The sequence below is a fragment of the Coregonus clupeaformis genome, chromosome 17 (assembly GCF_020615455.1).
Source record: "Coregonus clupeaformis isolate EN_2021a chromosome 17, ASM2061545v1, whole genome shotgun sequence".
In the NCBI taxonomy this organism is placed as follows: Eukaryota; Metazoa; Chordata; class Actinopteri; order Salmoniformes; family Salmonidae; genus Coregonus; species Coregonus clupeaformis.
In genome coordinates this window covers 43,926,342-43,939,532 of record NC_059208.1, presented here as the reverse complement: position 1 = coordinate 43,939,532, position 13,191 = coordinate 43,926,342, and the positions used below count along the sequence as shown (strand labels likewise).

General features: G+C 39.9%; 1 protein-coding gene and 1 long non-coding RNA gene across 2 annotated transcripts in view; one reads left to right on the top strand and one right to left on the bottom strand.

Annotated features, from left to right (window-relative positions):
* LOC121586494 (venom phosphodiesterase 1) overlaps window positions 1-12,146 on the bottom strand; it is a 35,564-nt gene extending 23,418 nt beyond the window's left edge. The window contains exons 1-14 of the mRNA XM_041903213.2: window positions 12,025-12,146; window positions 7,308-7,395; window positions 6,907-7,041; window positions 4,209-4,334; window positions 3,979-4,039; window positions 3,720-3,817; window positions 3,512-3,591; window positions 3,168-3,287; window positions 2,750-2,859; window positions 2,570-2,635; window positions 2,385-2,457; window positions 627-735; window positions 234-362; window positions 115-146 (exon numbers count right to left, since the gene is read on the bottom strand). Coding sequence (XP_041759147.2) covers window positions 115-146; window positions 234-362; window positions 627-735; window positions 2,385-2,457; window positions 2,570-2,635; window positions 2,750-2,859; window positions 3,168-3,287; window positions 3,512-3,591; window positions 3,720-3,817; window positions 3,979-4,039; window positions 4,209-4,334; window positions 6,907-7,041; window positions 7,308-7,395; window positions 12,025-12,066 — 1,269 coding nt within the window. The 5' untranslated portion in view covers window positions 12,067-12,146. The remainder of the gene's footprint in view (window positions 1-114; window positions 147-233; window positions 363-626; window positions 736-2,384; window positions 2,458-2,569; window positions 2,636-2,749; window positions 2,860-3,167; window positions 3,288-3,511; window positions 3,592-3,719; window positions 3,818-3,978; window positions 4,040-4,208; window positions 4,335-6,906; window positions 7,042-7,307; window positions 7,396-12,024) is intronic.
* LOC121586495 lies at window positions 3,273-9,638 on the top strand. The gene is made up of 3 exons (XR_006003947.1): window positions 3,273-3,347; window positions 4,217-4,311; window positions 9,332-9,638. It is a non-coding gene; the product is annotated as an uncharacterized LOC121586495 (long non-coding RNA).
* Window positions 12,147-13,191: the final 1,045 nt, after the last annotated feature.

Sequence of the window (13,191 nt, the reverse complement as noted above, 5' to 3'; positions counted from 1 at the left end):
ATCTTCAGTTTGCCTCAACATTAGATTATTCCTCAATTTGAGAATTTCCAGTCAATATGGTGGTCACGGCTAGTTTAAATCAAGGTGAACGATCCATCGTAGCTTCTTACTCACCGTCATGTTGGCTACAAGTCCGGCCGAGTCCACTGTCAAAGGAAACAACAGGAATAAGTCATTTTTATTGCGATTACAAAGAAAGGGTACATTTTCTATATGTTTGTTCTTACACTCACAGGGTTGGTTTTTGTCATTGGATCTAATTCTTCCAAAAGGTCCCTCGTAGACATACAGATCACGAACATTTTCCACCTGGAGTAGATCCTGGAGGACTTCCTTCCTGTCACAACTTGTGTCCTCCATACCTGTTGTTGTAGCTCAATAAAGTTTTTGCTGAAGTTTCCACACAAACTTCTTTGTATAACATTGAAATATAAGCCACAACACTAATACAACAATGCTTACTATTTTTTCATGTTTGTAGTCTAATTCTATATTATTCTAAATGCATTACATTTTTAGATATACTAGGTCTATGGAAAATAGGTCAATTTGCTGTCCAGATGTCAGATTTGTGGAGGTAAAGGGTCATGAATGTATTTGATTCCTTTGATTTATTAGCCTCCTACCATGGTCAGCTACGATGATGATGTTGAGACACTGATGCAGATTCAGCTGTTTGAGTCCGTTCATCAGTTGACCAATGACCTTGTCCACTCCTGTGAGAGCCTCGATCAACTGAAATACAGTGAGAAACTTGTGAGACTGTTATATCTATTACTGTAGTCTTCAATGACTTCATTGATCAAGGCTAATGGCACCCTCAACATAATCAAACCTTGATTATTGTTAAGTACCAGTCTATTTACAAAAGGTAAACACACTTCGACGTTTGTTTAATTGTGATTTATGCGTGATTACATAAAAACAAATGTTGAGTTCTATAAATAAAAAAATCGATGTAATTTTCTCTTGGGGTTACTACGTAAATGTCATTAGATCATAACTTTGCATCATGATGATTTAACAATATGTTTGCATTTATAAGGCAACTGATTTGAAGGGGCCTTTTCAATGGAGAGTAAAAGTATACCCAACATAATTGTCAACGGCACCATTCGTTCACATGTGATCAAGACATTGAACTTTCACCTTTTGGTGAGCACTTTAATTTGGCATTCAGCATAGAATGTAAGCCATGTGTGTTGTATACAGCATGTTATGTGTTGTATTAATGAGAGTTGTGTCAGGGGTTGATTGTGGTGCTATAAAAGCATGTTAAAAGCAGTTACGAGAACAAAAACAAAGGGTCGTTTCGAAACATGCCTGACCTAAACACAAGAAGTGAGCCTTTTTGGATTACATTACATAACAACAAAGCAGTACATCATGACCTTTTTCTGTTTTGTCCTTGATGGGAATCGAACAACACCTTTGAGGCTGCAGCCATAATGCTTGACTGAAATAGGTGCCAGTACTCATTTTGTGTGCCGGTACTGTTTATATTTAGGTGCAGGAACTCTGCAGTAGTTTTAATTCTAATATTCTGTAAGAGGTGCAGGAGCTCAAGCAGTAGAACATTTGAGGTGCCGGTACTCAGCTCCGGTGAGCTCCTGCCTAAGTTAAGCACTGGTTATTTTATTAATAAAGATTTATGGACCATTCTATCAAAGTACTTCAGAGCGTCTGAAGTGTATCTTATCAATGCGAGAGCTTGGGACTATAAGGTTCTATCAGAAAAAAGATTATTCTGAGATAAAAGGTTATGAGTTCCGAACCCTCATTGGTTTGAATAGTGTCAGCAATTTTTATATTGTATTCTTTTGAACTTAACAACATGAATTGGGTCATTTAGTGTACTTTATAGGTAGAGAACATTGAACAGTACAAGGCTTTTTCAATAACAACATTTTTACAAAAATTCAGATATAACTTTTTTGTCCCAAGCTCTCGAATGGTAGATAAAACTATTGTTTCAGATACAGTATAAGCTTAACAATCCTGAACCTGCAGGTTGTTGCACCAGAGGTATTTCAATAGTCTGCAGTCACTTCCTCACCTCTTAATAATATGCCATTTAGCAGACGCTTTTATCCAAAGTGACTTACAGTCATGTGCGCATACATTTTTACATATGGGTGGTCCCGGGGATCGAACCCACTACCCTGGCGTTACAAGCGCCATGCTCTACCAATTGAGCTACAGAGGACCACAGAGGACCTCCTTCCCTTAATATGCACTGATCTGAGAACACAGGGCAGCAGAAAGCAATATGGTGGACAGAAACCTGTTGTTTGCCTTCACCTGTCAAGGTATTTCAGTTAATTGCATATGAAGTGACTTCAGACTAATAAGATGCATCCTGGTTGTTTTCCTATTGACCTTACCCCTCCACTGACAGGACCAAAGCTGTGCCCCGACTTGTCCGGCTCCTCGAGGTACAATGTGAAGAAATCTGGCCTGCAGGGACAACAATTGTTATACACCATGACATTATACACAATGCACTTTAGGCTTGAAGGCCTCTGATAAAGGCTTGCTAGTAGCTGGGATGCCTTAAATGGGGATTTACCTCTCATTATCTGGCAACTGTAGCCACTTCAGGAGCGTGAAGACCCTCTCCTCAAAAGGTATTTTGCTGAAATTAAATAAAAGACATGACGATATAAAAGGACAGCTCTTATCATCCAAGGGCAATAAAGCGGCCTATTCATTATTGAGAAACAATATAATTTATTCCTGACTATATTACCCGTCGTAGTCTACGTTGATGTCTGGGAAACTGCCATTGATTTTGACATCTGAGCCAGGCCAGAAATAGGTTCCTGCTCTCAGTCCTTGGTAACTGGCAGTGTGCCAAATCTACAATGACAAGGTTATGAGCAATAATATTTTTGAATCATTGTTCTGCTCAATACTGAGAGAAGCATTCTGTTGAGCAGAGAGTTGTGTTATTTTGTGAACTACAGTAACACAGGTAAATGCACTAGACACAATACAAAAATATATATTGACGTCTGGCTGACTTGATCAACGCTATGGTCAAAAGTTGGCAGTAGGCCCTGAATCTGACTGTGGGAAACCAAATAAAAGTATAGTCATCTAGCTTATCTAGCTCTCTAAAGGTCTCAATGTGAACAGCAAAGCAGAAAGCAGGGGGTGGGGCTCACAGGCTGACCGAGGTACCATCTGGGGTTGGACTTCTCGTCATTTGACAGACTGAAGGAAGCGTCAAACACAGGGTCATACATGTTGTTGTCAACCAGCCCGTGGGACTCGGAGTACATGCCCTGAAGATGACACAGCGGAAATTTTGTGAAGAAGAAGTCAAAATTGATGACACAGTTTTGGTAATGTCACAAACTGCTGTATATATTTTTTTATTATATATTTTATGTACTGTATAATAAATATCCCCTTTTTGGCTGATATACAATTCTGTGGTCTTTAAAAAATAATACCTGGCATAGTGCATTACAATGGTGTTGTGTGTGAGGATATGTATGAGGCTAACCGTGGCAATGGTGTAGTGATTAGGGAAGGTCTTGCTGGGGAACACAGGCTGCATGTAAGGTGCAGAGGTGCCACAGGTTCCTGTTAGAGGGATAAGGATATTGAAAAAGATTAGCCCTCATGTGCAAGCCCATTGGTATGGTTAAGGCAGTTTAATAGGGATGATGGTACAAACTGATCCCATCTAATAAAGAGATGATGGGACTCACTCAGTTTGTCTAGGACGGGGATGAGGGAACTCCATGTTTGTTGATACTCTGCTCTCAAGCCGTCCAGTGAGATGAGGAGCAGTGGCTGCAGTTTAAAGCTAAGGGTAAAAATATAGATTTTAGAAACATTTAGAAAATATGTAGAATTTTACATTTTACATTTAGTTTAGTAATTCAGGCAGATATTGAATCATTTTCAAATAATCTTGGTATTCTTGTTTATAAAAATTTGTGCATTCCTTTATGCACTAAAACGTACTTCGCTGGACATTTAGGGCTCGCCAAATCCACACAGTCATCTGCCACCCATTCTGTCTCTCCTTCATTTATGGGAAAACATGAGAAAATTGAAGAAGAAAAAACACTTAAAGTGTTCCTCCAAATCTGTCTCAATGCAAACATTTGAGCTATTGAAGTTATTGGATGCACAAAACATGGATACATTGTAATGTGTACATTGACGTGTACATTTCATAAAGTTATTCTCACCTTGACAGACATGTTTGAAGTTGGTGCAACAGTCACCAGCACCCAGGCAGTCGTCGGAGCAGTGGCACCTGCTCTCCGTCAACCTCTTTTCTCCACAGCGCAGGTTGGTGCACTCCCATTGTTGAGCTGTTGGATAAAACCATTAGAAGGGGTGAAGCTAGCTAAACCATAATAAGCTGACATTTGAACACGGTTCCAATGTGTGCACCCCAAATACATTCATGAAGGATTCTTTCACTGTTCTGCCGCAATTCTGTCATCAAAGTTCGGTGTTTACTTAGTTGAATAAACTCGTAGAATTGAACCCTATCGGTCATAATATGCTATCATAAAAAATTATATAACATGACATAACACCCAGTGACAGTCAGTGCTGTTTATGATGAGGGAGGACGTTTATTTTTTCATGAGAATGGCCTTATTTCTATTACAGCATATTGGATGACTGTCATTCATATTCCATTCACCCAGTTCAATGTAACATCGATAGGTTTAGGCTACTACTTGATACTTGAACTTTCCCTATAATATCATGAGGTTGCTACAACCTAGCCTATGAATTAAAGTTTACAACGTAGGTGAAAAATTTGAGGTGACAGACAGTGAAACATGGACAGACAGTGACACATTCAATACCGCCTTGCACACTCTTGCCTGCATCTAGCTGATATAGGGTGTAATCGTTAGTCCAACAGTTGCAAACGAGAGTTTCTATTGGACAAATTCAGGTATGTTTATCCCTGTTTATTTCAGTTTGCTTCCGTTTAAGAAACGTTTTTCAACAGAATCGGCGGAATGAATACACCCCTGATCACGTGTAAACACAGTTAACTTTCATAGCAGCCACGTTGTATTCCTTCTCGCATCTATTCGCTCTCCTCTTCTCACCTTTTCCCTCCGTTTGTGGACTTCAATGCACAACACATCAGCTGTATGTGACCAGGCAAAAAAAACTTTCCAAGCCAAACCATATCATAACCGCTACACACAGCCTACATCGTTGTCACCATATTAGCTAACGTAACGTCATAGTCAACATAGCTAATATAGCTAACGCGTTAATAAACCCGCTACAATCATGCAGTAATGTTACAGTGTATAGTCAGTGGCAATAAGTTAGCAAAGGCTTACCTTGACTTGGAAGAGTACCAATGTTGTGTTGGATAGTCATAGCCAGCTAGCTAACATAGCTTCCCTCTGTTTGAGCAGGGTGTTTGAGTAGGCTACACTAGCTAGCTGCATTTGCTAGCTAAGTAAGTGCAACTGAAAGTGAAAAAAATTAGGAAATCTCTATCTCTTTCTTGCTTCTCCTTCATTTTTGAATAAATTTAATTTGTTAATAACTGTTCAACTATTGTCTTTCTCTCTCGTTGAGTCAACTACTCACCACATTTTATGCACTGCAGTGCTAGCTAGCTGTAGCTTATGCTTTCAGTAGTAGATTCATTCTCTGATCCTTTGATTGGGTGGACAACATGTCAGTTCATGCTACAAGAGCTCTGATAGGTTGGAGGACGTCCTCTGGAAGTTGTCATAATTACTGTGTAAGTCTATGGAAGCGGGTGAGAACCATGAGCCTCCTAGGTTTTGTATTGAAGTCAATGTATCCAGAGGAGGACGGAAGCTAGCTGTGATGAGTGTGATAGAAGGAGTCAGGTGCAGGAGGGTAAATCACTGAATACAGAGTTTATTCCGTCGTACACAAATGCGCTGGATAGCGACACACAAAAACAGGCACAGGGGAAACTATCTACCCTGGCAATACACGGTACGGGATACACCAACAATATACAGGCACAGGGGAAATATCTACCCCGGCAATACAAAGGGAGAGTAGCTCCACCGAGCTACACTACTCTCACAAATAACAATCACCCACAAGGACAAGGGGGGCAGAGGGAACACTTATACACAGACTAATGAGGGGATAAGAACCAGGTGTGTGTAATTGACAAGACAAGACAAATGGAATGATGATATATGGAGCGGCAGTGGCTAGTAAGCCGGTGACGACGAACGCCGAAGCCTGCCCGAACAAGGAGGGGAGGCAGCCTCGGTGGAAGTCGTGACACTAGCTGTCCTCCGGCTACACCATGGTGCTGCCCTACAGAGTGCTGTTGAGGCTACTGTAGACCTTCATTGCAAAACAGTGTGTTTTAATCAATTATTTGGTGACGTGAATATATTTAGTTGAGTTTTATCTAAAAAGGATAAAAAGGCCATTCAGTGGGTGATGTAGGGCAGAGGTTCCCAAAACTTTTCACTCGGGGTCCCCGTTCCAGAATTTTGCAGGTTTAAAGCTTATTCCATGCAATTCTACACATTCTGTCATGAGGTGCAAAGAAAATGTTGCAATTTTAAAGCACATTTTCTTGCAATTCTATACATTTACCCATTTCTAATGTGTATTCATGTGATATTTGAGTGACAAAAAAATTACAACAACATCTATGGGCTAAATAAAAAAATGTTAGCTGACATGGACCAGTTGTTCGGGACATTTCTGAGAAGATATAAATAGCTCTCTAAGGTATGCAATGACTAACATGACAAGAGGAATTGAGAATGCACTACGCAATTTCGAAATTGCACCTTGTGCATTCTACTATTACTGACGACCCCTCGTGCACCCCCTCCCCCCAAGGAGGCGCGCCCAATAGTTTGGGAACCACTGATAGGTACAGTAAACATGGCTCACTTGGTTGGAGACAGATGTCCTGAAAGTCATAGCAACAGTTATTGTTGGTGACACACTGAGTATCACAGCGACAGCCTGGTGTCTCATCGTCGAAGGGCTCGTAGCATCTGTTCTTGCAGGAGGTACTGGGAACCACTGGAACAAATGAAGCTACACTGAGCACTTCCAGTGGATTTCACAGGTGCAGTTTATACAGTAGAACAGGGGTCACCAACTCACGGCTCGCGGGCCAATTCCGGCCCACGAGCCAATTTGATTTGGCACACCAAGGTAGTCTTCGTTTTGTTGTTTTTTATTGTTGAAGTGGTGACATCAAATATCACATATCATTGTAATTATACATATTGTGGTCGTGTAAGTGATTTTTTTTACAGAAACTGCCCCAATAAGAAATAGTGTACCTTTGTTTCGACAGTCCTCTAGTTGTAAACCAAGCCCCAGTCCGAGCCCTAGGATGATGGTGACCATGGAGATCGCCAAAGCACCTATCTACACACACAGACACACACAATCGCACACATGCGTGTACGTGCGCGCACACACACACACACACACACATGCACACACACACACACAAACACACACACACAGTATCAGTACAAGTATCAACCACAAAGACACTAGTTGTACTATTTTCTATTACAAAACTTTTTTGAAAAAAGGGCATCCCATTTACTGTGGTATACCAAGACGGTAACACTTTACAATAAGTTTCCATTTGTAAAGGGTTTATAAAGGGTTTGTAATTACGATACTAACGGTTATTTAATCATTTGTAAATGTATTATAAACCATAAATAAATGGGTTATAACAAATTGGTCAAAATAGTAGTGAGCCACTATTTACCTCCAGCTATTAACCATTTAAAAATGCACTTACAAATGCATATAATATTGAACCCTTATGTATCATCATGCAACCTTATTTTCAATGGTTGCACAGTTAAACTATAGTCATTTTTTCACTTTTGGTGTGATGCATTGTTGCTCTGTCCCAGGAACAGAAATGGTTGGTTTTCAGACGAATGGTCAACTCCCATGATGTATCTTTCCCCGCGTTTGAAACCCTGATGATGCATTGGTACACTTATTTAAGGCCTCATCTGAAGAGGCCTCATCTGAAGATCCCAAGCCATATTATTGGTTCGCTGGTATCTGAAAAATGTCCCCTACTTTGTGAGATCTGCCCATCTGTGAAACGTGCTTGAAATAAAGATGACCTGGAACGTGTCCAGAATGTTGTGTTGACACTGACATCATGTGACAGTGTGTAATAAAGAATCATGATGGACGTGATGGAAGTGTGCAAAGTCCAGATAGAAGAGATTGCGCGAAAGAGACAGAGAGAAAATGTTGATAGAGGAGAAAAGGTAAATTCTCTATGCAATTTGTTTAACTTTAGAATACAGAAATTCTGCTGGATGACACCTATTCCACCTCAAGAGACTGAAAAGATTTTGCATGGGTCCTCAGATCCTCAAAAAGTTGTACAGCTGCACCATCGAGAGCATCCTGACTGGTTGCATCACCGCCTGGTATGGCAACTGCTCGGCCTCCGACCGCAAGGCACTACAGAGGGTAGTGTGTACGGCCCAGTACATCACTGGGGCCAAGCTTCCTGCCATCCAGGACCTCTATACCAGCCGGTGTCAGAGGAAGGCCCTACAAATCCCATGGAATCTGTTTTTTGTCAATATAGCCACGCAGCACACTGAACATCCCCTGTGCTGTTTCATGCTCAGGAATTGTGAAACAGAACAATATGTCTTCGTGAGTAGCATCCCCCGACATGTAGCGAACAAAAGTCAATGAATGGTCATCTCGGCCCTCACAGCTAACGTCCATTTGGAGAGCATAAGGTGGGGAGTTTTTGAGTTGTTCATTCAGTTTCCTCCTAATTGCTAGCTATAGCATCAATTCTTAGTTTCACAGTGTTATCTGGCAAAGGTATTGATGGGAGTTTCTGTGCCTCTGCGTCCCCACACATTGTTTTCATCATATCAATTGCAGCCGGTAATATCAAAGTCCCCTCAATAGTGTGTGGTTTCATAGCGTAGCAGGCTTAGCCATTCACTGTGGGAATGGTTCAAGAACAATGGTCAAGTGTGGCCTTTTCCCACGATTTAAGGGTGCTCTCTGGTTGAATTTTTACTTTTAGATTTAATTAATTGTCATTTAGATTTTTAAGGTTAACCACATTACAATGATTTAGAGAGACAAAGACTATTTTATAATATTATTAATAAAAAAAATATATACTGTATATTTTACCAGGATTTTCCCATGACCCTATTTTCATATCAGGCGACCCCACATCGGGTAGTGACCCCTAGTTTGGGAACCGCTATAGTAGAGTAATGTAGCTACCGTACTGTCAATGCTAAATTGTCATAAATTCCTCTTCTCTCCCACACATTCCCATAAGGTCTCAGACTCCAGGATGGGAAAATACTTAACAAGAAAGAAACGGATGAAGACACAGAAGGGGACCACGAGACCCTATGTTGTATTTTCAATAGTTAATCTGTTGTCAATTTCTATTCTGATTTTTATTGTTAAAAAGGCTAGAAAAAGACACCCCTGTTTATCTGAATTAGCTAGGCTACTCACTATAGGCTAGAGATTTGAGTCACTGCAATTAAAATTGTTCTTACTATGTATTGCATGTTTGAGGAGACTACTCTATATACTGTTATAAATACATTTACATTTTAGTCATTTAGCAGACGCTCTTATCCAGAGCGACTTACAGTTAGTGAATACATATATTTTTTTTTTATACTGGCCCCCCGTGGGAATCGAACCCACAACCCTGGCATTGCAAACGCCATGCTCTATCAACTGAGCTACATCCCTGCCGGCCATTCCCTCCCCTACCCTGGACGACGCTGGGCCAATTGTGCGCCGCCCATGAGTCTCCTGGTCGCGGCCGGCTGCAACAGAGCCTGGATTTGAACCAGGATCTCTAGTGGCACAGTTAGCACTGCGATGCAGTGCCTTAGACCACTGCGCCACTCAGGAGTAAATGTTTGTAACTTAACATTAATAAATGGCCAGAAGTTTTCCACTTTCTTTGAAGGTTATAGATCTGTCATTCTCATTGAAAGCAAATCTAAGAAGTGGTAGATCTGTTTTATGTCTGCTATTTCAATGCTTCCTGTTCTTACGTTTCATTTTTCCGTCTTTTACTTTCGGTTTTATACATCAGCTTCGAACAGCTGAAAATACAATATTTTTGGTTATGGAAAATATATTTCACAGCGGTTTAGATGGTGCAATGGTTCTCTACAAAATGACTGCTTGTTTTGTTACATAAACTGAAATTAGGCAAACTATTAAAATTTTAGCAATCAGGAAATGACGGAGCAATTCTGCATATTGCACCTTTAAATGTATATTTTCAGCAGTTATACATGTTGATAACTCATTTGTTAATGGTCAGTGGATAGCCACTTTAAACTAAGTTATCATTTTAGCAGTTATAAACGTTGATAACTCAGTTATAAATGTTTACAGGTCTGTCATTTTAAAAAAATGATATCTTTTGCAGTTATAAATGTTGATAACTCAGTTATAAATGTTTATAGGTTATAGTCTGTCACTTTAAAATAAGGTATACTTTTAGCAGTTATTCATATGGGTAAATCATTTATAGATGATTTGAGAGTTCAGGCAGAGGCTAGACATACTTATAGGCAGTATTGGGTACTCATCACGATATACATGAGAGAAGATTCAACACTTTGTTAAACATGTTCAGTCAATGAACGGTGGGTATGAAGACCCACCATTTCACACCACAGTGTTCACCATACTTGGACTATCACAGAGAAGTGGTGTGTGTTGATATAATCTGGTAATCTGTTAAGGGGTAATGATGATTGAATAATGTCCTGGATGTAAATTTGGCCAGGGCATCAGGGTTTCAAAGGTCGGTCAAGACACATCATAAAAACCAACCTCTTCTGTTCCTGGGACAGAGCAACAATGCATCACACCCAAAAGTGAGAAAATAACTATTGTTCAACTGTGCAGCCATTGAAAATAAGGTTGCATGATGATACATAAAGGTTAATCTTATTAGAAGAGGACTGGCCACCCCTCATAGCCTGGTTCCTCTCTAGGTTTCTTCCTAGGTTTTGGCCTTTCTAGGGAGTTTTTCCTAGCCACCGTGCTTCTACACCTGCATTACTAGCTGTTTGGGGTTTTAGGCTGGGTTTCTGTAAAGCACTTCGAGATATTAGCTGATGTGAGAAGGGCTATATAAAATAAAATTGATTGATTGATTGATTGATAAGCATTTATAAGTGCATTTATAAATGGTTAATAACTGGAGGTAAATATTGTTATAGCACTATTTTGGCCAATGCGATATAACCGTTTATTAATGGTTTATAAGGCATTTACAAATTATTAAATAACCGTTATAACCCCTTTATAAACCCTTTACAAATGGAACCTTATTGTAAAGTGTTACCAAAAAAACTGTAGGGTAACTGTGGAAAACATATCATAAAAAATTAGCAAAGCACACAAATACACTGGGCAGGTGGAGTGGGCGATACACAATAGGCACACATCTGTAATGGTAAAGCTACCAGTCCAACTGAACAAACCAACTTTCCCAAACAATGACCCTTCATATGCCTTACATGAGTATGCTTTTGACTGTCATGAGCATTTTTTTGTAGTGCATTTCATGAGTAGTATAAGTATTATTACAAGAGTAGTTTCTTTGTATGCATTATGAAGTACAATTACACCCCTTTCCCATAAATCCAATCAATCTTATGCATTTCCTATCTCGGTAACACTTAAGCTAATTAAAGCCTGCTGGTATGTTTTATAACTTGTTATTAAGCATTTATGAGCCTTTGTAATGTCTTACAATAACGATTATAATATGTTATGTCTATGTATCAACATTTCAAATGGCTGGTATTTAGTTAGGATTGCCATGAAATGATTATGAGACAAAAGTCTTACAATACATTATGACTGCGTCATGATACATCATTTATTACCTGCAGGCTTTAAGTTTAGTGTTACCCATATCTCATTATACATCATTTCCATTAGTGAAACATTCAAAAGAAGCTGGATGTTGGATGCACTTACAACAATAGTCTTCCTTCCCTGCAACACCTTGCTTATCCCCATACTTGAGAGCTGTCCAGTTCTAAACACAGTCAACACAGGGTTATACTACACACACAGAGAACCAGAGGAATCACCACAACAGTGAACTCTGGAACTCCATGAGTGTGGGAAAGTAACTTATTGTCAGAAGAGGGAACCTCATGTTTCTGCAACTGTAAAATGCAAGAGATCAATTGACAGCTTTGGGAACCTGTCCAGAACTCACCTGATATGAAGCATTACAGGAAAAGCTAATGATTTATAGGGAAGACTGGACAAACATTTTACAACTCTGATTTTACAACGTTCAAATCTGATTGCAGAGGGCTAAAAGGTTAGAGAGGCGAGCCAGCAACCGGAGGGTTGCGAGTTCGAATCCCGGGTCCAACAGGAAAAATCTGTCGAAAAGTGAGCTGGCAACAAGAGGGTTGCTGGTATCGAATCCTAGATGCCATTGCCTGCCGTTGTGCACTTGAGCAACACACTTAACCCCCCACAGCAGCTCCCCGCACCTCTGCAAAAGCCTATATACAGTTGAAGTCACAAACAGCTTCATACTTGCAGTGTAGAAAACATACAGTTGAAGTTTACGTACACTTAGGTTGGAGTCATTAAAACTCGTTTTTCAACCACTCCACAAATTTCTTGTTAACAAACTATAGTTTTGGAAAGTCGGTTAGGACATCTACTTTGTGCATGACACAAGTAATTTTTCCAACAATTGTTTACAGACAGATTATTTCACTTATAATTCACTGTATCACAATTCCAGTGGGTCAGAAGTTTACATACACTAAGTTGACTGTGCCTTTAAACAGCTTGGAAAATTCCAGAAAATGATGTCATGGCTTTAGAACCTTCTGATAGGCTAATTGACATCATTTGAGTCAATTGGAAATTTACCTGTGGATGTATTTCAAGGCCTACCTTCAAACTCAGTGCCTCTTTGCTTGATATCATGGGAAAATCAAAATAAATCAGCCAAGACCTCAGAAAAAATATTGTAGACCCCTTGGGAGCAATTTCCAAACGCCTGAAGGTACCACGTTCATCTGTACAAACAATAGTACGCAAGTATAAACACCATGGGACCACGTGGCCGTCATACCGCTCAGGAAGGACACGCATTCTGTCTCCTAGAGATGA